This window comes from Saimiri boliviensis, chromosome 14 (assembly GCF_048565385.1).
Source record: "Saimiri boliviensis isolate mSaiBol1 chromosome 14, mSaiBol1.pri, whole genome shotgun sequence".
Lineage (NCBI taxonomy): Eukaryota > Metazoa > Chordata > Mammalia > Primates > Cebidae > Saimiri > Saimiri boliviensis.
Genome location: NC_133462.1, coordinates 84,287,032 through 84,313,253, shown reverse-complemented (window position 1 = coordinate 84,313,253; position 26,222 = coordinate 84,287,032). Strand labels below are relative to the sequence as shown.

General features: G+C 45.8%; 1 protein-coding gene and 1 pseudogene across 1 annotated transcript in view; one reads left to right on the top strand and one right to left on the bottom strand.

Moving 5' to 3' along the window:
- Window positions 1–1,823: 1,823 nt before the first annotated feature.
- Window positions 1,824–24,704, bottom strand: LOC101029488 (bifunctional 3'-phosphoadenosine 5'-phosphosulfate synthase 1-like; annotated as a pseudogene).
- Window positions 24,705–25,165: 461 nt separating this feature from the next.
- Window positions 25,166–26,222, top strand: part of NID1 (nidogen 1) — an 85,221-nt gene continuing 84,164 nt past the window's right edge. Inside the window, exon 1 of the mRNA XM_003935358.4 lies at window positions 25,166–25,492. Coding sequence (XP_003935407.1) covers window positions 25,208–25,492 — 285 coding nt within the window. The 5' untranslated portion in view covers window positions 25,166–25,207. The remainder of the gene's footprint in view (window positions 25,493–26,222) is intronic.

Below are 26,222 nucleotides of genomic sequence, written 5' to 3'. Positions count from 1 at the left end.
ACCAGGTTCTGGGGTGACTAGGGCAGGTAGATAATGGTCCAGAGTATGGGAACCCACTAAGGGAAGCGGTTGGGGGTGTGAGCGCTGGGTTTATCGGTTTGCATATGAAAGGCATGCTTGCAGGCATGTTCTTTGCTCTCTCTGGGAATTAGCTTACTCTGCCTGGGAGGGACAGCCCCTTTTGGCTCAGAAAGGCCCCAGACGTCAGAGCATCGACAATACCAAAAATAAGAACCCGTAGTTAATACAAATGACTCTAAAAGCACAATTCATTAAAAAAAAAAAAAAAAAGCAATCAATAAATGGGTCATCATGAAACTTTGAAACTTTTGCTCTTCAAAGTACACTGTTGGCCTGGCACAGTGGCTCATTCCTGTAATTCCAGCACTTTGGGAGACTGAGGCAGGGGGATCACTTGAGCCCAAATATAGCAAAAGCCCAATCTCTACAGAAAAAAAGAAAAAAAAAAAAAAAAAGCCAGGCAAGGTAGCATGTGCCTGTAGTCCTAGCTACTTGGGAGGCTGAGGTGGGAGGATGGCTTGAGCCCAGGAGTTTGAGGCTGCAGTGAGCTATGATCTTACCACTGCACTCCAGCCTGGGCAACAGGGTGAGACTTTGTTTTAAAAAAAAAAAAAAAAAGTACACTGTTAAGAAAACAAAAAAGCAAGCCAAAGAATGGGAGAAAATATTTGCAAAATATGTATCTGTTAAAGGAGTTGTATTCTGAATATATAAAGAACTATTACAATTCAGAAATCAGAAGCCAAACTAATTTTAAAAATTTTAGGCTGGGCATGGTGGCTCACACCTGTAATCCCAGCACTTTGGGAGGCCGAGGCAGGCGGATCACGAGGTCAGGAGTTCAAGACCAGCCTGGCCGACATAGTGAAACCCTGTCTCTACTAAAAATACTATCTGGGCATAGTGGTGTGCGCCTGTAGTCCCAGCTATTCAGGAGGCTAAGGCAGGCGAATTGCTTGAACTCAGGAGGCGGAGGTTGCAGTGAGCCGAGATTGTGCTACTGCACTCCAGCCTGCTGCCTGGCAACAGAGTGAGACTCTGTCTCAAAAAAATATATGTTTTTAATACTTCAAAAGTGTTGGGGAGAAATGAAATATTTGAATAGACACTTCACCAAAGAAAATATACAAATGGCTAAAGAAATCAACATCATTCATCATTGAGAAAATACAAATCATGGCCAGAGGTGGTGGCTCACGCCTATAATTCCAGCACTTTGAGAGGCCAAGGTGAGTGGACCACCTGAGGTCAGGAGTTTGAGATCATCCTGGCCAACCTGGTGAAACCCTGTCTCTACCACAAATACAAAAATTAGATGGGTGTGGTGGCGGGTGCCTGTAATCCCAGCTACTTGGGAGACTGAGGCAAGAGAATTGCTTGAACCTGGAAGGCGGAGGGTGCAGTGAGCCAAGATCACGCCATTGCACTCCAGCCTGGGTGACAGAGCGAGACTCTGTCTCAAAAAAAAAAAAAAAAAAAGAAAAGAAAAGAAAAAAAGAAAATCAGATTGCATGCAGTGGCTCATGCCTGTAATCCTAGCACTTTGGGAGACAAAGGTGGGAGGAGAGTTTAAGTCCAGGAGTTCAAGACTAGCCTGGGCAACATAATGAGACCTTGTCTCTATTAAAACAAACACACATCAAAGAGATTAGCTGGGCATGGTGATGTGCACACATCTGTAGTCCCAGCTGCATGGAAGACTGAGGTGGGAGGATAGCTTGAGCCTAGAATGTTGAGGCAATCTCAGTGGGCTCTGATCACAGCACTGCACTCTAGACTGGGAAACAGAGTAAGACCCTGGCTCAAAAAAAAAGAAAGAAAGAAAAGAAAATGCAATTTGAAATCACAATGAAATACATCTACATATCCACTAAAAAATGGCTAAAATGAAAAAGACGGATAGCATTGGCAAGGACGTGGAGCCGCCGGAACTCCCACAGACTGCTGCTGGGAATGGGCAATGATACACTCACTTTGGAAAACAGCTTGGCAATTTCTCAAATATTTCAATATACATCACCCATACAGCCGAGCCATCCTACACCTAAATATTTACCCAAGAGAAATGAAAACATGTATTCACATAAACATTCATAGCAGCTTTATTTGTGATAGCTAAAAACTGGAAATCACCCAAATGTCCATCAACTTGTGACTGGATAACGAATGTTTGTATAGCCGTAAAATGCTCATCAGCAATTAAAAACAAGAATTAACTGCACATATGTGTAGCAACATGGGTGAATCTCAAAGCAACATGCTTTTTTTTAGCCAAAAAATTAATTGTATTGAGTAAAGAAGTTTGTTCAGAGCTTACACAGATCCTAAGAATACTTTAGATCATAACAGCTGGAAAGCTCAGGAACTGACTGGAAAGAAGAAAGGAAGCAGTTTCTATTTTCAATGTAGAAAAAAAAAATCTAGTTGCTACAGATGTCTTTTAAAATTCCCTAAACAAGGTCTAGCCAAATTTATTGTTTGGTGATTTTTTCTTTTTACAAAAGGAAAAAAGCAAGACTCAACGTGTGTACTACTGGTTACAACTAATATAACAGCTTGAAAAAATCATGAGATAAAAGCATAAATATAAAAGGACAAAAGTTTAAAATTGTATTATAAGAATGTAACTATAATAAATGGCAAAGATACATTAAAACCATCAGTGTGTTATACTCATTCAAAACAAAACTCATAAGGCAGACCAAAACTGATGCAAGTTAAGGAAGTCTGTTTTTAGGATGCATGCCCAGACAGACACCACGAAAAATGCCAACCGAGACTGTGTGGTCCCCTCTTGTTACAAGTAACATTTCAAAGGTGGAGTGACTGGGTTAGCAGCCTAAGCTTTCTCCAAGAATTTATAGTATTCCATCAGCACAGTCCAAGCCTTGGGAGCCATGAAACCTTCAGGTGATTTCTGGCCTTCTCGGGCAAGTTTCTGCATTCATGTTCCTGAAATAAATTCCAAGTCTTCATGGTGTTCAGAGTCATCGGAGTCCATACACTCCTTTTTCTTGTTGTAAGCTGCAACTCGAAAGGGAACTATTTCCAAAGTGATTAAACCAGGGGCCATCGTCAGCCCTTTGGCCTCATGACTTGGCTCATAAAGATCCTTCTTGTTTCTGGATGAGGCATGCCAGCAGGGTCTCGTCCAACAATGTAAACGTTGGCTCCCGCAACCATCTGTGCTCTGCAATGCCACCGGACCTCAGCTGGTCCGGCGTACATCGTAGGAGATGGGAAGATGGCCACCACTGTCGTCTCAGGATTCAGGACTCCTTCCTCCGCACTGCAGCATGCTGCTTCAAATGCCACAACGAAAGAACATCGTCATCCTTTGTCCAGCTACCCAGAGAGTGAAGGAGGAGGATGGGGCACCGGTAGCCCCTCTCTAGAAGTGTGCTTATGGGTATCCTGCATTCACAGGGCATGTCCATTGTGCACTGGGTTGTGTAACTGAAATGCAAAGACAGCATCAGCATTCATATCTTTAAATTTATGCTTTAGCTCAGCAGGAGTAAGATGATACTGATCAAGACCATCATTGCAATAAACTTGGTCCAAGACTTGAAGATCTCCAATCAACCAATCTCCTTGTCCCATAACCATCTTGATGTGGGGGTGGTTCTTGCATGTTGTTCCCCACTGTCTGGCACAGCGCTCCTCTTTCCTGTGCTCATAAAACTCTGGATTGTGAAGAATGGCCACATGGCGTCCTCATTCATCAGAGTAAATGCTGTCCAGCCGTCCAGCCTCTCTTTATCTTCATGAGTAGCAGAACTTGTCAGAACTATAGGTCCTGACAAGTTGACGACACCACCATCCAGAAGACAATCAAAATGAAGGTACTGCCATGACTCCCTCTCTCTCATAAAGCCATTCAATGGGCTTGCCCAACCTTCTGTCAAAACCTGCATCCACTGCATATCCACTTCATTAATTTTCAGTGCTGGTAATGTTTCTGCATCTGTTTTTGCCAAATGAAGTTTATTTTCTGGCACATACGGTTATTTTACTTCATAAGATGCATCTACAGGTACAACACCTCGTTCCTGTAGAAGTTTCACCACTTGCTGGACCCAGTCATTGACATCACAGGAGTCTTGATGGCATCAAAACATCACAGTGTTTTCAGCACCAATTCAGGGGCCTCTGGCTTTTCATATTCAGAATCGATCCCAGTGAAACCTTTAATTTCTCCTGCCTGGGCTTTTTTTTTTTTTTTTTTTTTTTTGAGACGGAGTTTCGCCCTTGTTACCCAGGCTGGAATGCAATGGCGCGATCTCGGCTCACCGCAACCTCTGCCTCCTGGGTTCAGGCAATTCTCCCGCCTCAGCCTCCTGAGTAGCTGGGATTACAGGTACGCGTCACCATGCCCAGCTAATTTTTTGTATTTTTAGTAGAGACGGGGTTTCACTGTGTTGACCAGGATGGTCTCGATCTCTTGACCTCGTGATCTGCCCGCCTCAGCCTCCCAAAGTGCTGGGATTGGCCAGGCGCGGTGGCTCAAGCCTGTAATCCCAGCACTTTGGGAGGCCGAGGCGGATGGATCACGAGGTCAAGAGATCGAGACCATCCTGGTCAACACGGTGAAACCCCGTCTCTACTAAAAATACAAAAAATTAGCTGGGCATGGTGGCGCGTGCCTGTAATCCCAGTTACTCAGGAGGCTGAGGCAGGAGAATTGCCTGAACCCAGGAGGCGGAGGTTGCGGTGAGCCGAGATCGTGCCATTGCACTCCAGCCTGGGTAACAAGAGGGAAACTCCGTCTCAAAACAAAAAACAAAAAACAAAAAACAAAGTGCTGGGATTACAGGCTTGAGCCACCGCGCCCGGCCTGCCTGGGCTTTTTTGTAGAGTCCTTTGACATCCCTCTATTCACAAACATGCAGAGGAGCATCAACAAATACTTCAAAAAACGGGAAACTTGCACCCTCATGAATCTGCCTTGCATCATTGCCATCTGAGAATAAGGTGATATAAAACTGTGATGCACACTAAGCCAGCACCTGCAAATAGTCTTGTAACTTCTGCTATGTGTCGAACATTCTCTTCTCTGTCCTCAAGACTAAAGCCAAGATTTTTATTGAGACCGTGACGAATATTGCCAGCCCAGAGTGTAGCATGGAATACCACGGCCAACCAGGTACTCTTCAAAGCCATGCTCACCGTAGTCTTTCCTGCCCCAGTCAAGCCTGTTAGCTAAACTGTGCAGCCACGAAAGGCACCTCTGGTCCCCCAACCTGACCTTTCTTGTTCCTGCTGATTTGATGGGCTTGGTGGGTGACATTAGTTGCTCTCTGCGTTCTCTGCACGTTATTGCTCAGCTTGACTTTCTTGCACAGGCTCCCGGGGATCTCCATGACCGCGGAGCCTGCAGGGCATCTGGGATTCTCTGCGCAGGAGGAGGGCAGGCGGGCAAGTGGGGCGGGGCTCAGCAGTATACTAACGGAAAGAAGTCAGACACAAAAGACCACATACTGTGAGATTCCATTCATACGAAATTCTAGAAGCAAAATGATAGCAACAGAAAGCGGATCCGTGGCTGGCAGGGCTAGGTTGGAGGAGAGGGAGTGACTGTAAGTGAGGGATCTTGTAGAGGTTTTATCTCTTGTTTCCTATCATGATTCTGGTGCTGGTTACAAAACTGTCCACATTTGTTAAAATGTAGCAAATCACGTGCTAAAGGTTGAATTTTATTGTGTGTAAATTGTACCTCCATAAAGCTGATTTAAGAAAAGAAAGAAGGCTGGGCACAGTGGCTCACACCTGTAATCCCAGTACTTTGGAAGGCTAAGGCGGGTGGATCACCCGAGGTCAAGAGTTCGAGACCCGCCTGGCCAACATGGTAAAACCCTGTCTCTACTAAAAATATAAAAAATTAGCCAGGCATTGTGGTGCACATCTGCAGTCCCAGCTACTTGAGAGGCTGAGGCAGGAGAATCACTTGAACCTGGGAGGCGAAAGTTTCAGTGAGCCTAGTTGACACCACTGCACTCCAGCCTAGGTGACCGAGTGAGCCTCTGTCTCAAAAATAAATAAATAAATAAAAGACAAGAGACAAAAGAAGGCCGGGCGTCGTGACTCACGCCTACAATCCCAGCACTTTGGGAGGCCGAGGTGGGTAGATCATCTGAGGTCAGGAGTTTGAGACCAGCCTTACCAACATGGAGACATCTGTCTCTACGAAAAATACAAAATAGCCAGGTGTGGGGTGGCACGTGCCTGTAATGCCAGGTACTTGGTAGGCTGAGGCAGGAGAATCGCTTGAACTCAGGAGGCAGAGGTTGTGGTGAGCTGAAATCGCGCCATTGCACTCCAGCCTGGGCAATAAGAGTGAAACTCCGTCTCTAAAGAATAAAGAAAGAGAGAAAGACAGAGAGCGAGAGAGAGAGAAGGAAGGAAGGAAGGAAGGGAGGGAGGGAGGGAGGAAGGGAGGGAGTGAAAGAAAGAGAAAGAAAAGAACAAAAAGGAAGGCTCCCACAGGGAAGCAGAAAAGAGAAGGCAGCGAGGCAGAATCTGAACTGGACGGATTATGTAAGTGTTCTATTTCCACACACCTGTAAGATAAGGATAACAATATCTAGCTCTCAGTAAATGTCAAGTTTCTGTCTCCTTTCCTTTCTTTTCTCCAGACTGTTAGTCTGAGCCAGCTATAAACCAAGACTGTCACTGATGGGTAGGGACCTCTCCCCTGAGGTCTTCAGATGGAAATCATGTTTCTCTAAAGGGGCAATCTCTAGATGTGAAGACTCCCATATGTGTCAAAATGTTCAATGTGCCAACCCTTTCTGCTTCTGTAAACCCATGTGTAGAAAGGCTGACGAAAAAAAAAAAGTGCAAAAAATATGTAGAATGAAATACATTGCTGCTTTGGCCAGGCACAGTGGCTCATGCCTGCACTTTGGGAGGATGAGGTGGGCCGATCACAAGAGGTCAGGAGTTCAAGACCAGCCTAGCCAATATGATAAAACCCTGTCTCTACCAAAAATATCAAAATTAGCTGGGTGTGGTGGCAGGTGCCTGTAATCCCAGCTACTAAGGAGGCTGAGGAAGGAGAATCTCTTAAATCCAGAAGGCAGAGGTTGCTGTGAGCTGAGATCATCCCACTGCACTCCAGCCTGGGCAACAGAGCATGACTCTGACCCAATAAATAAATAAATAAATAAATAAGTACATTGCTACTTTGTTTGCAATAACAAAACTTGGAGACAACCTCAATGTCCATCCATCAGTAAGTTTTGGCTAAGTGAATTCAGAGATTTCCATTTTCTGGTTGGGTGCAGTGGCTCACGCCTATAATCCCAGCACTTTGAGAGGCTGATGTGGGCAGATCTGCTGAGATCAGGAGTTTGAGACCAGCCTGGCCAACATGGCAACACCCCGTCTCTACTAAAAATACAAAATTAGCCAGGCATGGTGGCACGTGCCTGTCATCCCAGCTACTCAGGAGGCTGAGGCAGGAGAATTGATAGAACCCCGTAGGTGGAGGTTGAGTGAGCCAAGATGGTGCTACTGCACTCCATCCTGGGTGACAGTGAGACTCGGTCTCAAAAAAAAAGGAGGAGGCTGGGCACAGTGGTTATCTATAAATTGCATTTCAGGCACAGCTGAAGGAAGTAAGTTTTACAAGGAGCCTACAAGTTTGGTTATTTTGTAATGCTACAAAAGGGATTTTAAGTCCTTAAAATGTACTGTTAACAAAGTTAAGGTTACTTTGCACCTAAAACATAAAGGCTTAGAAAATTTTGCCTCACCGAAGTTCCAGTACTTGTAACCATTTTATGTAGGCACTCTGTAAGCCCTCCCGCCATTGGTTTCCCCCAACATGGTCCCAGCTACTCAGAAGGCTGTGAGGCAGGAGAATCGCTTGAGCCTAGAAGGCAGAGATTTCAATGAGCTGAGATGGTGTCACCGCACTCCAGCCTGGTGACAGAGTGAGACTCCGTCCCCCAAAGAGATTTCTATTTCCTGGAATATAAGAGAGCTGATGGACAACATAAACCAGATCTATGTACAGGAACTGAGGGAACAGCGCCCAATACATTGCTCAATGAAAAACCCATGTGTATATCAACACATACAAAATAATCCCACTAAAGAAAAAGAGTGTGTGGCAGAGATCGCCAGCTGTTCCCCATGATCTTTTCTTTGATTTAGGAGAAGAAGTCTGCCCCCTCCAGCCCTGTTTTAAGTGGCGGGCTTGGGTGGGTGTAAAGGGTCAGGGGCAAGGTGGCTGAATCCGACACGTAAGTGGGCGGTCCTCACCTCCCTTTTAGGCAGCTTTGGCAAAAGGTCTAAATTCTGACCACAGGGATGTGAGCAGAAGTGATAAATGCAATGAAGGGGCATAACCTTCAAAAGGAAGAGAGTTTTTGTTCATGTCCTCTGTCCCCTTTCTCCAGGGGGACCCTGGAGATAATGCTTTGATGTAGACAAGGTTTCCCTGCTACAGGATGAATCTTCATGCAACAGAGGCAACTGCCTGCCTTGTCCCGCTCCTCTAACAGCTTCTAGAAAGAGAAATTAACTTTTCTCTGGTTTGAGTCACTGTAATCTGGGGACTGTTAACAGCTGCAAATCTCATACTGTAAGTAGTACAATGTACCTTTACAGCATTACCTTTGCTAATAATGACAGTGTACCGACATCTAGTGCTTGTTCTGTGCCAAGCACTTTACATAAATAACTCGTTTAAAGCCCACAACCCTGGGAGGCCAGTACCATAATTGTGCCCATTTTACAGATGAGAAAACTGAGACATGAGGAGGTCAAGTAATATGAAAGGTCACACTGCTAGGAGAAGTGGCAGAGCTGGGGCAGGCTTCCAGGTGGTCTGACTCCAGTGTCTGTTCTTAACCACTGCTTGCATCAGGAGCAGAAAATCAAACACTGCATGTTCTCACTCATAGGCGGGTGTTGAACAATGAGAACACATGGACACAGGGAGGGGAGCATCACACACTGGGGTCTGTTGGAGGGAAATAGGGGAGGGACAGCGGGGGTGGGGAGTTGAGGGGGGGATGGCATGGGGAGAAAGGCCAGATGTAGGTGAGGGGAAGGAAGGCAGCAAATCACACTGCCACTTGTGTACCTATGCAACTATCTTGCATGTTCTTCACAGGTACCCCAAAAACCTAAAATGCAATTAAAAAAAAAAATAGAAGAAAAGAAAACCATTCTGGAGATACAGATCCCAAATTACATCTGGAGTATGGGATATAGGAAAGGGAGAGAAGAAACTTTCTTTTTTACATTATACTTCTCTGTTTGAATTTTTTATAAAAGTCAGGCATTACTTCTATAGTTTTTAAAAAGGGAAAAATTGTAAAAGTCAAGCTATTTAACTGGAAAATAAATGTAATGGGGAGTGGTAACATTCGTTTAAAATATAACCGAGGCTGGGCATGGTGGCTCACACCTGTAATCCCAGCACTTTGGGAGGCTGAGGTGGGTGGATCACTTGAGGTCAGGAGTTCGAGACCAGTCTGGCCAGCATGGCGAAACCCCATCTCTACTAAAAATACAAAAATTAGCCAGGTGTGGTGGTGCACACCTGTAATCCCAGCTACTTGAGGGGCTGAGGCAGAGAACCGCTGGAACCCAGGAGTGGGAGGTTGCAGTGAACTGAGATCACACCATTGCACTGCAGCCTGGGCGACGAGGGCAAAACTCTGTCTAAAAAAAAAAAAAAAAAAAATATATATATATATATATATATATTTTAATGTTTATTTTTTATATATGTATATAAAATAAACACATATACCTGAAAAAAATAATAAAAACATATAACTGAAAACAATTCCCTTCTCAGGCCTAGTTGCTCACCTGGCCTCTCAGAGAGGAGAGCTGTTCCCCAGTGAGCCTGATTGTCTAACGAGACAGAGTGAAGAGCTGAAAACACTTCGCAGACGGACCACACCACCCGTTGAACACGTTTCTCATTTTTCATCATTTGTTTTGTAATCATGTATCTTCAGTGTAAACCCAGAAAGAGGGAAAAAATACCTCAGTCAACCACTCATCCCTTGATAGGGTCTCAGGCACACAGCCTGTCTTGCTTTTGTAAATATTTAGCCCTGTAGTTCCTGGAAGAAGATAAGTGCTTGCCTCTCCTAAACCTCCCTGTGGATCACAGCTCCACGGAGCATGCGTTCTGAGCCAAAACATACCATATTTGGTCTGAAATGAGTGGACCGCTGACTGTTTTAGTTGCAGGTCTTTTAACTGGAACGAAGGATATTTGGTCCATACGGTTACCATCCGCAAGAATACACGGACTCAGGGGTTTCTGCCCACTTCTGAACCTGCAAAGCTTCATGACTGAGAAGGAAGGCGTGTGCATGACATGGAACTGTATTCCAGCCTGAGCCCGCATGGTTTTATTGTTGTTTTGTTTTGTTTTTGAGTTGGAGTCTCACTCTGTTGCCCAGGCTAGAGTGCAATGGCACAGTCTTGGCTCCCTGCAACCTCCGCCTCCCAGGTTCAAGATTCTCCTGCCTCAGCCTCCCTAGTAGCTGGGACTACAGGTGCCCGCTACCGTGCCCAACTAATTGTAAGCCGGCATGTTTTAAGTGTAAAGGGGCAAAGGGTGTTTTGCACTTCAGCTAGGCTACTTGAAGAAAGTGAGATCTCAGCCAGGCATGTTGGCTCATGCCTGTAATCCCAGCACTTTGGGAGGCTGAGGTGGGTGGATCACCTGAGGTCAGGGGTTCCAGACCAGCCTTGCCATTCATGGTGACATCTCCTCTCTACTAAAAATACAAAAATTAGCTGGGCATGGTGGCACATGCCTGTAATCCCAGCTATTCGGGAGGCTGAGACACAAGAATCACTTGAACCGGGGAGGCAGAGGTTGCAGTGAGCCAAGATTGCACCACTGTGCTCCAGCCTGGGTGACAGAGCGAGACTCTGTCTCAAAAAAAAAAACAAAAAAAAAAAAGAAAAGAAAAAAAAGAAAGAAAGAAGATCTGATCTGATCTGAACAAGTTTTAGGATAAACAAACAAAAAAGCCACCCGCAATACAATTACCCCCTTTTTTAAAAAAGTGATGCATTCGTACAGATGTTATAATCATTTTTTTACTAATTTTGTTTTGTTTTGTTTTAAGATATGGTCTCACTGTGTCGCCCGGGCTGGAGTACAGTGGCACGACCAAGACTCACTGCAGCCTCAGCTTCCCAGGCTCAGGAGATCCTCCCACCTCAGCCTCCCATGTAGCTGGGACTACAAGCAGGCGACATTATGCCCGGATAATTTTTAAAATTATTTTTCATCGAGGAGCAGTCGCAGTGCATTGTCCAGGCTGGTCTCAAGTGCCCGGCCTCAGGTGATTCTCCTGCCTGGACCTCCTGAGCCCCCTGCACGATCACCTCCTTGATATCGTCTGTGGACTAATGTTATCTGGGCAAACGTAGACTACCTTTTGCAGGAAATAATTGTAAATGACCTTTGTTATGTATTTATTTAATTTTTTTGAGACAGGGTTTCACGCTGTTCCCTGGGCTGAAATGCAGTCCCAGGCTTACTGCAGCCTTGACCTCCTGGGCTCAAGTGATCCTCCCACCTCGGCCTCCTGAAATGATCTTTGTTTTAAACACATCCCTGCAGAACTGATATTTCAGGAACTATCTGAACACTGAGACAAATGACTGGGTGCCCCCTGAAGTCCCCGATGTTAATAGCACAAGGAAGCTGTTTTGTTATCGAGTTGGCTCGTGTCTGAGTCATTTTCATGAAATAAACTTTGCTTTGAACAGGGTGGTATCTGTTCAACATCAGTTCAGTTTGGTAAGCATTTATTTTTTGAGATGGAGTTTCACTCTTGTTGCTTAGGCTAGAGTACAGTGGTGTAATCTTGGCTCACTGCAACCTCCGCCTCCTGGGTTCAAGAGATTCTCCTGCCTTAAGACTCCTGAGTTGCTGGGATTACAGGTACCCACCACTAGACCCCGCCAATTTTTTGTATTTTTAGTAGAGATGGGGTTTCATCATGTTGGCCAGGCTGGTCTCGAACTCTTGACCTCAGGTGATCCACCCACCTTGGCCTCCCAAAGTGCTGGGATTACAGGCATGAGCCACCTTGCCTGGCTTGGTAAGCATTTCGTGAGCATCTACTATGTACTTATTTTGTGTGGGGACCTACAGTAAACAAGGAACTCAGAGTCTAGTGGAGAAAGAAGGAGATATTTAAAAATCAACACAATGATGAAGATAGAAAAGTGATAACATTTTTATCCCCCAGGCTTTCTGAGGGGCAGTGGTGTGGTGTGCAAAGCTTCGGGCAGAAGCAGAGCCTGGGGTCTCCGTGATGGAAGCCCACTCCCCTCCAGCCCCGGCCCGAGCAGCCTGGAGAAAAGATGTAGGTCGGCCCATTCCCAGCCCACCCTCAGTTCCCACCTGGTCCCTGGATGCCAGGACTCTGGACTCACTGCATTCCCGGCCCTAGCTTCTGTGGTTACTACTGGCAATGGCACACCAGGAGCCCTGGGACTCTGGCTGTGCAGCAAGGTCTAGATTGCAAAGATGCCTGAAACCAGAGGGGGAAACCAGAGAAGAATTCATCAAAATGATTAAAATTGCAAGAAACAGGGGAAGGGAAAGTGATACTGTTTGCTATGGTCTGAATGTGCCCCCCCCTCCATATGTTGAAAATGTAATCCCCAATGCAATAATGTGGGGAGGTAGCTCCTAGTGGAGGTGCTTAACTCTGCCCTCATGAATGGATTCATGCCACCATAAAAAAGGCTTGTGGCCGGGTATGCGGGCTCACACCTGTAAGCGTTGTACTCTGGGAGGCTGAGGCACGTGGTTCACTTGAGGCCAGGAGTTTGAGACACGCCAGGCCAACATGGCCAAACCCTGTCTCTATTAAAAGTACAAACATTAGCCAGGCATGGTGGTGGGTGCCTGTAATCCCAGCTAATCAGGAGGCTGAGGCAGGAGAATCACTTGCACCTGAGGGGTGGAGATGGCAGTGAGCTGAGATCATGCCACTGCACTTCAGCCTGGGCAATAGAGGGAGACTCTGTTCCAAGAAAAAAGGGGGGTGGGGGGTGCTTGTGGGCGTGGGCTTTCTCTCTTCTGCTCTTCCACCATATAAGGACAAAGCATTCACCCTCTCCTGCCCTTCCACCTTCTGCCATATGAGGACACAGAAAGAAGCCCCACACCAGATGCTGGTGCCTTGATCTTGGACTTCCCAGCCTCCAGAATCGTGAAAAATACATTTCTGTTGTTTATATATTATCCAGTCTCGGGTATTCTGTTGTAGCAACATAAAACAGACTAAGACACCATTCTAAGGCATGAGTGAGCAATTCTGTCTTCTTAGGTGCAGGAAAAACAAAGGAAACTCAAGAGAGGAAGTGATAACTGAGCAGAGATTTGAGAGTTGAGTAGATTACATAAAGGCTAAGAGGAGGAGGACATCCAGGCAGAAGGGACAGACTGGGACAAGGAGGCATGAGACAGAACAAGGCTCCGGAACCTGTGAGTGGGGCAGGAGTGTGAGGTAGGGGGGTGAAGGGCTGGCAAGGTCTCTCCCACCCCTTTAGGGAGCCTAGGATGGCTCCACGGGCCAGAGGCCCCTTGTAAGCACAGTCCTGGGGCCAGCTGTGGTCTATGACAAAGTTTTCATCCGTCTGTGGTAAAACTGTTAAAGATTACATATATTATAATTGCATATTATTGTATAACATAATTACATATGCATATAATCGGACATTACATCTAAAATTATACAGATGTATATAATTTATCTAAAGCAAATTTTTCATGGAATGAACCTTATTCAATGTAAAAGACTCTCTTTGGTTCTGACACTATGCCATTCCTGCATTTTGATGTTTAAACATCTGTTCATTAATCAGATGATTCTGACAATAAAAAGCTGGGCATTCTACGTCAGTGCTACGTTGGCTGCTGGAGTTCCAATGACCACATCTGCATCCCAGGCAGCAGATGAAGAAAAGAAGAAATTCCCAGAAGTCGCTCACTAGGTAAGTACAGAGGATACTCCAGGTGCATCTTTGAACAAACTGTTTATGTCACAGCATCTGATGGTTTCCAAATTTGTTGGCATGTTTTCTACACCAGATCTTTTCCCACTTGGCCCTTCAGCTATTAGTCGGACATGTGACAAGGTGCTGTACAAGTTTCTTCCCGGCATTAGAATGGAGAGAGGGTGGAAAGGCCCTTCTTTTATCTGTTTGCATTGTCTGGGTTTACATTTGGTTTATCCTCATAGCTTTGTTCCTGGATAAGGAATGGCTGGTTTGTAATCAGGATTAAATGGGCTGCAACCAGAAAACAGACAGCTCAGTTCTGACCTCCAGGAGATCTTCAGCTTCCATCAAAGATTCTCCCTCTAGGGTGCTTATCAGATTCTCTTTCAAATTTCAATTTACATTTCCCTCCCCACCCCTCCTTGGACCCTGGCACAGGCTCAGGCTTATCAGAATTTTCAAAAAGTAATTCTGAGGCATGATGTCCCCCTCTCTCATCCCTCCTGACTCCCCACCTTTCAGTCTACTCGCTGAGAATGACTGTTCTGGAAGACAGCTCATCCCTTGCCCTGATAGAGTTTTTTGAAAGCTGAAGAGGCTACCTGGACAGGAGACGTCAGGTTATTCAAATGCAAGTATCTCCAACTCTGGGTGCAGCAACCTCTTCAGACAAAGACAGAACGTTCACTGTGGATCTGGGTCACTGTTTCACAGCTCTGCCGTGGAAAGAACTCTGTATTTGAAGAGCTGGCATTGCCTCTGGCTGACTGAGTGTCCTTGAGCAAGGCAATTACTCTGAGTCTCAGTGTCCTCATCTGTAAAACGAGACAAAGATACTCCTGCAGATTACATGAGATTGCAGAGATATGTTTGCAGACTAGATGAGGTGTTGTTACTACCATTGGTACAAGAGGGTGAAGGCAAGGGAGAAACGAATTGTACAGGGCAGGGGATTGGGGAAGGATTTTTGCGGAAGCGGGTTTGGAGCTGGACCTGAAGGAAGGTGGAAAGGCATGCCTCTTATATCTTTGGTGTTGGTGGTGATTTGCCCACGTCCTACCTCTCGGGACTCCCCTTGCCCACATTCCCAAAAACAGCAATACGATCAAAGGCCATCAAAATGTTCATGGCCTATCACCCAGCAATCCCACTGTAGGGAAGAGGATTTGAGGAAAGAAGCCCTACAAAGAGCAATATTCACTCCTGATGCTTTTTAAAAATAGCCAAAAATGGTTGGGCATGATGGCTCACATCTGTAATCCCAGCATTTTGGGAGGCCAAGGCGGGTGGGGAGGTCAGAAGTTCGAGACCAGCCTGGCCAACATGGTGAAACCTTGTCTCTACTAAAAACACAAAAATTAGCCAGGTGTGGTGGTGCATGCCTGTAGTTCCAACTACTCGGAAGGCTGAGTCAGGAGAATCACTTGAATCCAGGAGGTGGAGGTTGCAGTGAGCCAAGATCTTGTCACTGCACTCCAGCCTGGTGACAGAGCAAGACTCCATCTCAAAAAAAAAAAAAAAATACTGTTTCAAAAATAGCTCTGGAGAGAAAACATTTGGAAGAAAATTAATATCAACTTAAAATTTGATATCAACGAAATTCCATTATTCCAAATATAGAATTAAATATGTAAATTTTTTAAACTATAAGAATATGAAAGATAATATCTTTGTTGTTAATAATAATAGTAATAATTCTGGATTAAAAAATATTACTAGATAAATTTACTTTCTAAAACAGTGAGATAAATCTGGCAGATACCACTGAATCAATCAATCAACGTTAACTTCAGCAATAACGAGACACAGTGACATCATGGGCCTCCTGATGAGATGCGCTAGGAAAAACACCCTGAGAGTTTTGTAGCATTCCTGCCAGATTGCATAACCCTAATCTAGTCATAAGAGAACAACTAGACACACCTGAATTGAGAGACCTACAAAACAACTGGCCTGTTCTTTTAACAAATGTCAATAACATGAACAAGACAGAAAGGCTGAGAAACTATTGCAATTTAATGAAGACTAAAGAAACAGGCCAGGCCAGGCACGGTGGCCCACACCTGTAATCCCAGCACTTTGGGAGGCCGAGGCTGGAGGATCACCTGAGTTCAGGGGTTTGATACCAGCCTGACCAACATGGTGAAACCCCATTTCTACTAAAAATACAAAAATTAGCCAGGCATGGTGGCACACACTTGTAATCCCAGCTACTCAGGAGGCTGGGGCAGGAGAACCACTTGAACCTGGGAGGTGGGCATTGCAGTGAGCTAAGATTGCACCACTGTACTCCAGCCTGGGTGACAGAGTGAGACTCTGTCTCAAAAAAAAAAAAAAAAAAAAAGAAAGAAAGAAAGAAAGAAAAAGGAAAGACGACAAAATGCAATGTATGATCTTGGGTTGGATGATAGATCATTTTTAAAAAGCGTTACTACAAAGAACATTATTGGGATGATTGGTAAAATTTAAATATGGATTATATATTTAGATAATAGAATTGTGTTTCCTAACTACAATTAGTGTACTGTGGTTATAAAGAGAAGGTCTGTGTTCTTAGGAGGCCTATGCACAAGTATTTAGGCATGAAGGGTCACGATATCTGCAATTGACTCTCAGATGGTTATGCAAATAACAATAAGAACATACAGAGACAGGTTCAAAGAGATAAAACAAATACGGCAAGAGCTAACAATTGGTGCATTTGCCTTTCATTTGATTTTTGAGACAGGGTCTTGATCTCATGCCCAGGCTAGAGTGCAATAGCACAAAAAGAGCTCACTACAGCCTTGAACTCCTGGGTCCAAGTGATCTCCTGCCTCAGCCTCCCAAGTAGTTGGGACTCAAGTCACATGCCACCACCTATCGCTAATTAATTTTTTTTTTTTTTTTGTAGAGATAGGTCCCATTATGTTGCCCAAGCTGGCCTTGAACTCCTGACCTCAAGTGATCCTCCTGCCTCTTCCTCCCAGAATGCCGGGATTATAGGCCTGAACCACTATGTCCAGTAATTGGTGGTTTTGGATGTATTTTTTACCAAATTTTCTGAGGGTTTAAAATTTTGGTTTTTATTTATTATTATTTTTTTCTTTTTTGAGACAGAGTCTTACTCTGTTGCCAGGCTGTGGTGCAGTGGTGTGATCTTGGCTCACTACAACCTCCGCCTCCTGGGTTCAAGTGATCCTCCCGCCTCAGCCTCCCAGGTAGCTGGGATTACAAATGCATGCCACCATGCCAAGCTAATTTTTGTATTTAAGTAAAGACGAGGTTTCACCATCTTGGCTAGGCTGATCTTGAACCCCTGACCTCAGGTGATCCACCTGCCTTGGCCTCCCAAAGTGCTGGGATTACAGGTGTCAGCCAGCATGCCAGCTTAACTTTGCAAATGACCACCACCGCCAAAAACACCAAACAAACTGATTCGAAATGAGCAAAGACAAGAATAGACATATCTCCAAACAAGATGTATGAATGGCCAATAAGCCCGTGAAAAGATGCTCAACATCACCAGGCATTAGAGGATGCAAATCAAAACCACAATAAGATAACACCTCATATCCAGTAGATGGCTACTATTAACACATTTAAAATAGTAAGTGTTGTCAAAGTATATAGAGAAATTAGAATGCTTGTACACTGGTGGTGGGAATGTAAAATGATACAGCTGCCGTGGAAAACAGTATGGTAGTTTCTCAAAAGATTAAAAATAGAATTACCAGCCGGGCGCGGTGGCTCAAGCCTGTAATCCCAGCACTTTGGGAGGCTGAGGCGGGTGGATCACGAGGTCAAGAGATCGAGACCATCCTGGTCAACATGGTGAAACCCCGTCTCTACTAAAAATACAAAAAATTAGCTGGGCATGGTGGCACATGCCTGTAATCCCAGCTACTCAGGAGGCTGAGGCAGGAGAATTGCCTGAATCCAGGAGGCGGAGGTTGCGGTGAGCCGAGATCGCGCCATTGCACTCCAGCCTGGGTAACAAGAGCGAAACTCCGTCTCAAAAAAAAAAAAAAAAAAAAAAAAAAAAAAAAAAAAATTACCACATGATCTAGCAATTCCACTTCTGGTTATATACCCAAAAGAATTGTGAACAGGGTCTTGAAGAAATATTTGTCCATACATATTCAAAGCAGCATTATACACAATAGGCAAACATGAAAACAGCATGTGTCCACACACAGTTTAATGGATAAGCAAAATGTGGTACTACATATATGCAAGGATTTTTTTTTTTTTTTTTTGAGACAGGCTCTTGCCTTGTCACCTGGGCTGGAGTGCAATGGCATGATCACAGCTCACTGCAGTGCCAACCTTCCAGACTCAAGTGATCCTCCCATCTCAGCCTCCCCAGTAACTGGGACAACTGGTACATACCACTATGCCCAGCTAATTTTTGTGTTTTGCAAATGTTGTTTATTTTATTTTTTGTAGAGGTGGGGTTTCACCATGTTGCCTAGGCTAGTCTTGAACTCCTAGGCTTCCCCTGCCTTGGCCTGCCAAAATGCTGGGATTACAAGTGTGAGCCACAGCACCCAGCCTATGCAATGAAATATTATTGAGCCTTAAAAAGGGAGGAATTTCTGACACATGCTATAGTATGAATGAACCTTGAGGATATTATGCAAAGCAAAATAAGCCAGTCATAAAGAGACAATGTATTATTCCATTAATATGACATGTAGAGTAGTCAAATGCTTAGAGATAAAAAGTAGAATGGTGGTTGCCAGAGGCTGAGGGAAAGAGGAATGGGAAGTATTGTTTAATGGGTACAGATTTTCAGTTTTGTGAGATGAAAAGAGTTCTAGAGATTGATGATGTTGATGGTTGCACAATAGTATTAACGTACTACCATTGTAATACATTGAATGTAATACTATTGAACTCTTCACTTAAAAATGGTTAAAAGGGAGATATTATGTATGTGTAGTTTACCAAATAAAATTCTATTTTAATAACTGAAGAAAAGAAAAAAATTTGCACCCATTACAATAATAATTGATTCTAGTTAAGAGTCATCAATGGGGTTAAAATTAGATGGTAAAAGTTTAATGAAAAACAGAATATTTATATAGTTTAAAATTATCTGTTTCCAATATATTTATTAATTAGAAAAGAAAATGTAGTAACTTTACAGTGGAGAAATTAGGAAGTATAAATGTACCAAGTGATCAAAGTAAATACTATCAGCATTAGGACAAAGGGACATGTGCCTCCTGATATGTTGCACTAAGAAGGACACAATATCACTTCTATGTTACTGCTGCCAAAATTTATGCAAAATATGATCTAATTATGAAGGAAACACCAGACAAACCCAAACTGAGGGAAAGCCTATAAAATAACTGGCCTATCCTCTTAAAAAATGTCAAGGGCCAGGCTCAGTGACTTAGCCCTATCGTCCTACCTACTAGAGAGGTTATGGTGAGAGGATCACTTGAGACCAGAAGTCTGAGGCGAGAGCATGCTATGATCACACCTGTGAATCGCTACTGCACTCCAGCCTGGGCATAGCTAGATCTCATCTCTTAAAAAAAAAACAAAAGTTAAGGTCATGAAAGATCAAGAATGACTGAGGAACTCTTTGAAGTTGAAGAAGACGAAAAGCACGTGACAAATGAATCAATTTGTATCTGGTATTTTCTTTTGCTATTTACAGGACATTAGTTTGACATCTGGTGAACTCTGAATAAGAGCTGTCAATGAGATTATAGTATGATATCAATGTAATTTCCTTATTTTGGCAATTGTGTTAAGGCTAGATGAGAGAATGTTCTAGTTTTTTTTTTTTTTTTTTGGAGACGGAGTTTCGCTCTTGTTACCCAGGCTGGAGTGCAATGGCACGATCTCGGCTCACTGCAACCTCCGCCTCCTGGATTCAAGCAATTCTCCTGCCTCAGCCTCCGGAGTAGCTGGGATTACAGGCACACGCCACCATGCCCAGCTAATTTTTTGTATTTTTAGTAGAGACGGGGTTTCACCTTGTTGACCAGGATGGTCTCGATCTCTCGACCTTGTGATCCACCCGCCTCGGCCTCCCAAAGTGCTGGGATTACAGGCTTGAGCCACCGCACCCGGCTGAAGCATATACTTAAGCATTCGGAGATAAAGAGGTATCATGTTTACAACTTATCCTCAATGGTACAGATAAAAATATATGTATGTGTATATATATATATATATATATATATGCATTGATGAGTCTGTGTGTGGGTGCACACATGTGTGAGTGTGTAAAGACAAAGAGACAGGGACAGAGAGTGACAGAGGGAAGGCAAACATGGCAAAATGTTAATATTAAGGAAAATGTGGGTGTATGGGATATGGGAATATAAGGGTATATGGAACTTTTTTGTATTCTTTTTGCAATTTTTATGTAAGGCTAAAAATTACATAAATCAAGATTAAAAGTTAAAATAACAACAAAAGGCAAGTGGAACCCAGCAGCAAATTCTGGAGGTCTGGTGATAATGAACCAGGAAAACGTTCATAGGAAAACAGGATATAGAACTATAGGAATTAAACTTTACCCTAAAAAACCTGGCATCTTCCCAAGCTAACACAAAAGTGGACATAATTACGTTTTCACAAAGTAATTTTTATCCTAATCTCCTATGAAAACAAAATAAAGTGAGCACCAAATCCTGCTTCTTTCGAATCCTTTGTCAGGATATCATTTTTATCTGAGATCACATTTGAATGTGAGTTGTTTAAAATATTCACAAATTAGGTGAATTCCCTGGAACCAGAATGTACAAACTAATACATTTACCTCTACGTGACATCTGGGAAATAAAGGAAAGCTCCATGGCCATATATGGTCAGTTTCCAGTCCTCACAGGAGAGTGAGATTAGAACAAATGCCTCCTTCCATGAAATAGCCAATTGAGCTATTTTCCCACTCAGCCACCTGGACTTCTGTCTGAATTATCACATAGAAAAGTTACCTTGGGGCCAGGTGTGGTGGCTCACAACTGTAATCCCAGCACTTTGGGACGCTGAGGCAGGAGGATCACCTGAGGTCAGGAATTTCTTCTCTGAGACCAGCCTGGCCAACATGGTGAAACCCTGTCTGTACTAAAAATAGAAAAATTAGTTAGGTGTGGTGGCGCACCCTGTAATCCTAGCCACTCGGGAGGCTGAAGCAAGAGAATCACTTGAACCTGGGAGGTAGAGTTTGCAGTGAGACGTGATCGCGCCATCGCACTCTAGCCTGGGTGACAGAGTGAGGCTCTGTCTCAAAAAACAAACAAACAAACAAACAAAAGTTACCGTGGCTTCTTATAGACATGCAACTTCAGACATACTTGTTACATTTTGTCTTTCTGCCTCATCAGGTGACAGCTGTCAAGAAAAGGGGACAAGTCTCAAAAGAGCAATGTTTCTTTTTTTTTTAAGCTGGTATATTACATAATTATGGGTGCTGTTGCTACTGCAGATATCAGACAATTCTTTTTTTCTTCGTTTTTTGAGATGGAGTTTTGCTCTTTTTTCCCAGGCTGGAGTGCAATGGTGCGATCCAGACTCACCACAATCTCCACCTCCGGGGTTCAAGCAATTCTCCTGCCTCAGCCACCCGAGTAGCTGGCACTATAGGCATGTGCCACCACACCTGGCTAATTTTGTATTTTTAGTAGAGATGAGGTTTCTCCATGTTGGTCAGGCTGGTCTTGAACTCCCGACCACAGGTGATCTGCTCACCTTGGCCTCCCAAAGTGCTGGGATTATAGGCATGAGCCACAGCACTTGACCTCAGATGATTCTTAAACATATCACTGAATTCTTAAACAGCTAAGAAGCATGTACATTTTATTAATGTGTATGCAGCATTGGGCTAGGTTCTGTGAGGTCAGGAGAACAAAGCCCATGGGCCTTGCCCCAAAAAGCTTATATCCCTGAAAAACATGCACAACGACTAGAAAAAAAGACCGGATTATTACATACACTTAGAAAATGTCCAGAGCACAATATAAAAGTAAGTATTCCATGATGAATGCGTTTGGAACTACAAATTCTAAAGGAGGGACAGGGACACACTGTCCTAGTAGGAGACACAGCATCAATATCACATCCTACAAGGACTGGACAATGTGAGGCGAGTGCCGGACTATAAATAGCACATGACAGAGAATTTACCGTATATACTGGACTTACTCAGGCCAAGAGATACTGATGAAATAAAGGAGCGCACGCATGCACAGATAGATCATGGGCCTTATGTATAAACAATAGAGCAAATAGCTCTTGTGGGCAGAAATAAAGGGAGAAATGTTTCCTTCCATAGAAGGGCAGGATGGTGCAGCAGAAAGAATAATAGCTTTGGTATCAGACAAACTGGGATTCAAATCCCAACCCTTTGACTACCTGTGTGAAACTGGGCCAGTTATCTGATCTCCGCAAACCTTGTTTTCCCCACATAGGGCTACTAGGTTGTGTAGCTGTTATTAGTATTAAATTGAATGCTACCTTAAGCATCCAGCAGAAGCAGCATTCAACAAGTGATATCTCTTGTTGCTGTTTGTGCATTTCTTTTATTTTTTAGTTTTTAAGAGACAGGGTTTCACCATGTTGGCCAGGTTGGTCTTGAACTGCTGACCTCAGGTGATCCGCCCGTCTCGGCCTCCCAAAGTTCTGGGATTACAAGTGTGAGCCACCACGCCCGACCTGTGTATTTCTTAAAGCATCACACTGTATTATTGTGTCTGTCTCCCCAATAGATTGTGAGCTTCTCAAAGAAAGGATTGTGCCTAATGGTCTTGGCATCTTGAATTTCTAGTATAATATCTGATTCATGGTAGATTCTCAGTAAATGTTGACATAATAAGAATCACAAAAACTGTACATTTAGATAATAACGATGGTTTAATGAATACTCACTCTGTGCCCAGCTAGGAGCATTTAATGAATCACCTTACCTAATCCTCACGACAATCCTTTGATTTTAATTATGAACATCCCATACAAGTGATCAAGGATATTGAAGCTTAGAAACCTGCCCACTCTTATACAGCTGGTAGATGGGGAGCCCTGACCTCAGCCAGGCTGGACTCGGGAAGGCTGTGCTGAACCAGCAAAGTAGAGAACTGCTCTCCTCCTGTGTTCGCCAACCAAAGTCCCATGGGTAGACCAATAGGAGTTTCAGAAGCTGCCTGAGTACCAAAAAGGGAGAGAATTCGTGAGGGGGAAAGAGCATTCCAGGCACAGACCACAGCTTCAGAGACAGCTCTGATGTGTGATGGAGGCTGGGGTGGGGGTTTTCAAAGGATTGGTGGAGGCACAGGCAAAACAAAGACAGACTGAGCTTGGGGTTTCCCTCAACCACAGGCGTGGGGAAGTCGTGGAGCCCATGTCGCATGCAGGTGAACATAGAGAAGAATCTCCATACACAGCTCTCGTAGCAGCTGGAACGGGCACTACTGGGGCCCAGAAGCCCAGAAACAGAACCACAGATGGCACAGAGTCAGAAGTGCTTCTGGGGAGCAGGCTGGGGGCTCACAGTGCTGCATTGCTGGGAGGGAACTGAAGGAAAAACACCGTATTTGACAACAGACTTCCAACAACAGGGGTAAGAGGTAGTAAACAGACGGTGCTTAATACAGTGGTTGTAAGTGGGGTTCTTGAAGCTGGGACACCTAGGGTCACTAACAGGCTTCCAGCTGTGTGATCTTAGCAAAATGATTTAACCTCTCTGGGTCTCTACGCCCCTTCTCTATCAAACAGGGATGGTCTGTTTCCTAGGTTTACTGTGAGTGCAAAATGAATGAATACTTGTGGAACACATGTTATCTCTGATGGCTGTTGAATTTAAAAGAAAAAGACAAGATCTCACGAGATCAAAAGCGTTTTGCTTAGAAGGCATGTTTCCTTGGCTTTTTCTTCCAGTCTTTGCAGGTTCAGAACTCACGCCCTCTAAGTTTTATACAGAACTTGCTGTTTTCTGAAGAATTATTATGAACTAGGTTCAAGGTCTTTAATTGTAGCTGCTGACGGGAAATGGGCAAGTCCTGTTGACCCCTCCAAGTTAATAGGTCTGACATCAAACATATCCAGCTGTCTCCTATCCTCTTCCCTAACGTCAAAAGGCAGTACTAATTTTCCAGTCTTCCAGGCCGGGTGCAAAACCTTGAACTCAATTTTAATTTCATTCCTTCTCCTCTTTGACGTCAAACTTACGATTAGATCTTACTCCTTCTTTTATTGCAATATTTTAGACGTGGTCTTTTAATAACTTACTACCTCCACTCTATTGCCAAATTAATGATCAACAGATTTATTCAGGATACCACTTAAATCGCTTATCTCCCTTTGTTAAGAACTTTCAATAGTTTCTTCTGCGAGCGATAGAGGGAATTCAAATGCCTAGATTTGTGATTTGAAGGCTGTACTTCAACCTGCCCCTCCCCAAATTCTCTGCTGGGGGGATGATGACCTGAATCCACCTGGCTCGGCCCTCCACCCCCCTTCGCCGCTGCCTGATGACATCCCATTCCTTCCAGAAGAACCAGGTGGATTCCCGCCATCCCACCCGAAGCTTTCGCCTCCAGTTTCTCCAGCCCTAAGGTCCTCGATGACTTGGGGCCCTCACCTGACACTGGCTTGTGTTGTACACTGGCGACTTTGCCTCGGAAGGTGGGACACCGCTTCCTGGAGAACCTCCACAGTGCGGGGCACGGGATCAGGCAATCAAAAACAAGCGGAATGAACGGGTGGATGAGCGCAGGAACGTGCTGGTGGCTCGGTCCCTTGGCTCACTCCCAGCTCCCACTCGGTCTTCCAGCCCGGGACCAGCGAATTGGACCCCGGACGCCGCCGAGCGGCGATGGGGTGGGCGCCGTTTCTGAATCCGGAGCGTTTCCACGTCGCGGGCTCTCCACCGCCCAACCCGAACCGGAGGACCACGGTGCGAGTGCGGCGCTCTGCTCCCCATGCCGAGGCGCCGTTCGGTGCGAGCCGGGCTGGTGTCGGGAATCTCAGGCACCCGCGCCCCAGGCCCCGCGGCGGGTAAGGCGGGAGGTTCGGCGTCGCCCCTCGCCCTCCCCCTCGCGGCCATTGGGCTGCCCCGCGGCGCGCCCGCTGGACGGGGCGGGGCCCTCCCCTTTCCCTTCGGCTCCCCTCCCCTATTTCCCGGGGTGGGAACGCCGGGAGGCGGGAGGCGAGGGGGCTGCCAGGGGCGTCGGGTTACATGCCCGCCTTCCTCTGCTCCGGCCGCGGGACGGGGTTTGCGGGAGCGCAGTTCGGAAACATGTTGGCCGCGAGTAGCTGGAGCCGCGCTGCGTGGACGCGGGCGCTGCTGCTGCCGCTGCTGCTGGCGGGGCCCGGGGGCTGCCTGAGCCGCCAGGAGCTCTTCCCCTTCGGCCCCGCACACGGGGACCTGGAGCTGGAGGACGGGGACGACCTGGTCTCCCCGGCCCTGGAGCTGAGTGGGGCGCTCCGCTTCTACGACAGATCCGACATCAGCTCTGTCTACGTGAGTGCGCTCGGGGAGGGAGGCCGAGGGACTGGAGGGCGCGGCTGGCCGGGGGCGCCCGCGGAGCCGGACGGACGCGGGCGTCGCAGGCGGGGAGCGGGACCTGCTGGCCGCTCAGGCACCGGGCGCGGCTCAGGGTCTCCCGCCTCTGCTGGGTCCGCGGAGGTCTCCCCGACCCGGTCCCTGCCATCCCAAGAGCGGGTCGCGGGGTCCGGGACGGCGCCGGCTCGCAGGGTCTTGGGAGGCTCCGCGTGCGCCCGGCCGTGACCCCGGTACCTTGGGACCCCGCGGAGCTTCCTTTCCGGCTGCTGTAGGCTGCATTGCGGCAGGGCGGGTCGGTCCGCGTTCCTCGGTTGTCCCGACCCTTCGGGGCTAGGACCCGGCCGGGCCCGGGTGGAACCAGGCTTGCGCGCGTAGCCTCCACAGGGCTAGAGCCGGAGCTGGGTTGCAGCCGGCGCGCGGGCCCCGGGACTCCTGTGGCTGCCGGCGGGGGGAAAAAGGGGCCAAACCCCGCTCTCCGCTGGGAGAGTTTCGCCGGCAGCCTCCGGTGTTTGTGTGTGGACTCCGGATGTGTCTTGGCGGTGATGCTGCTTTCCAGTTGGGCTCGTTTCAGAGTTCAGAGTCTAGAGTGGGGAACACAGGGGGCCCAGTGATCCGATTTCCTGTGGCCGGGCATTGTCACCACGGAGGCCCCAAACCAGGAGCGGGGCCAGATGACCTACAGCTCCCT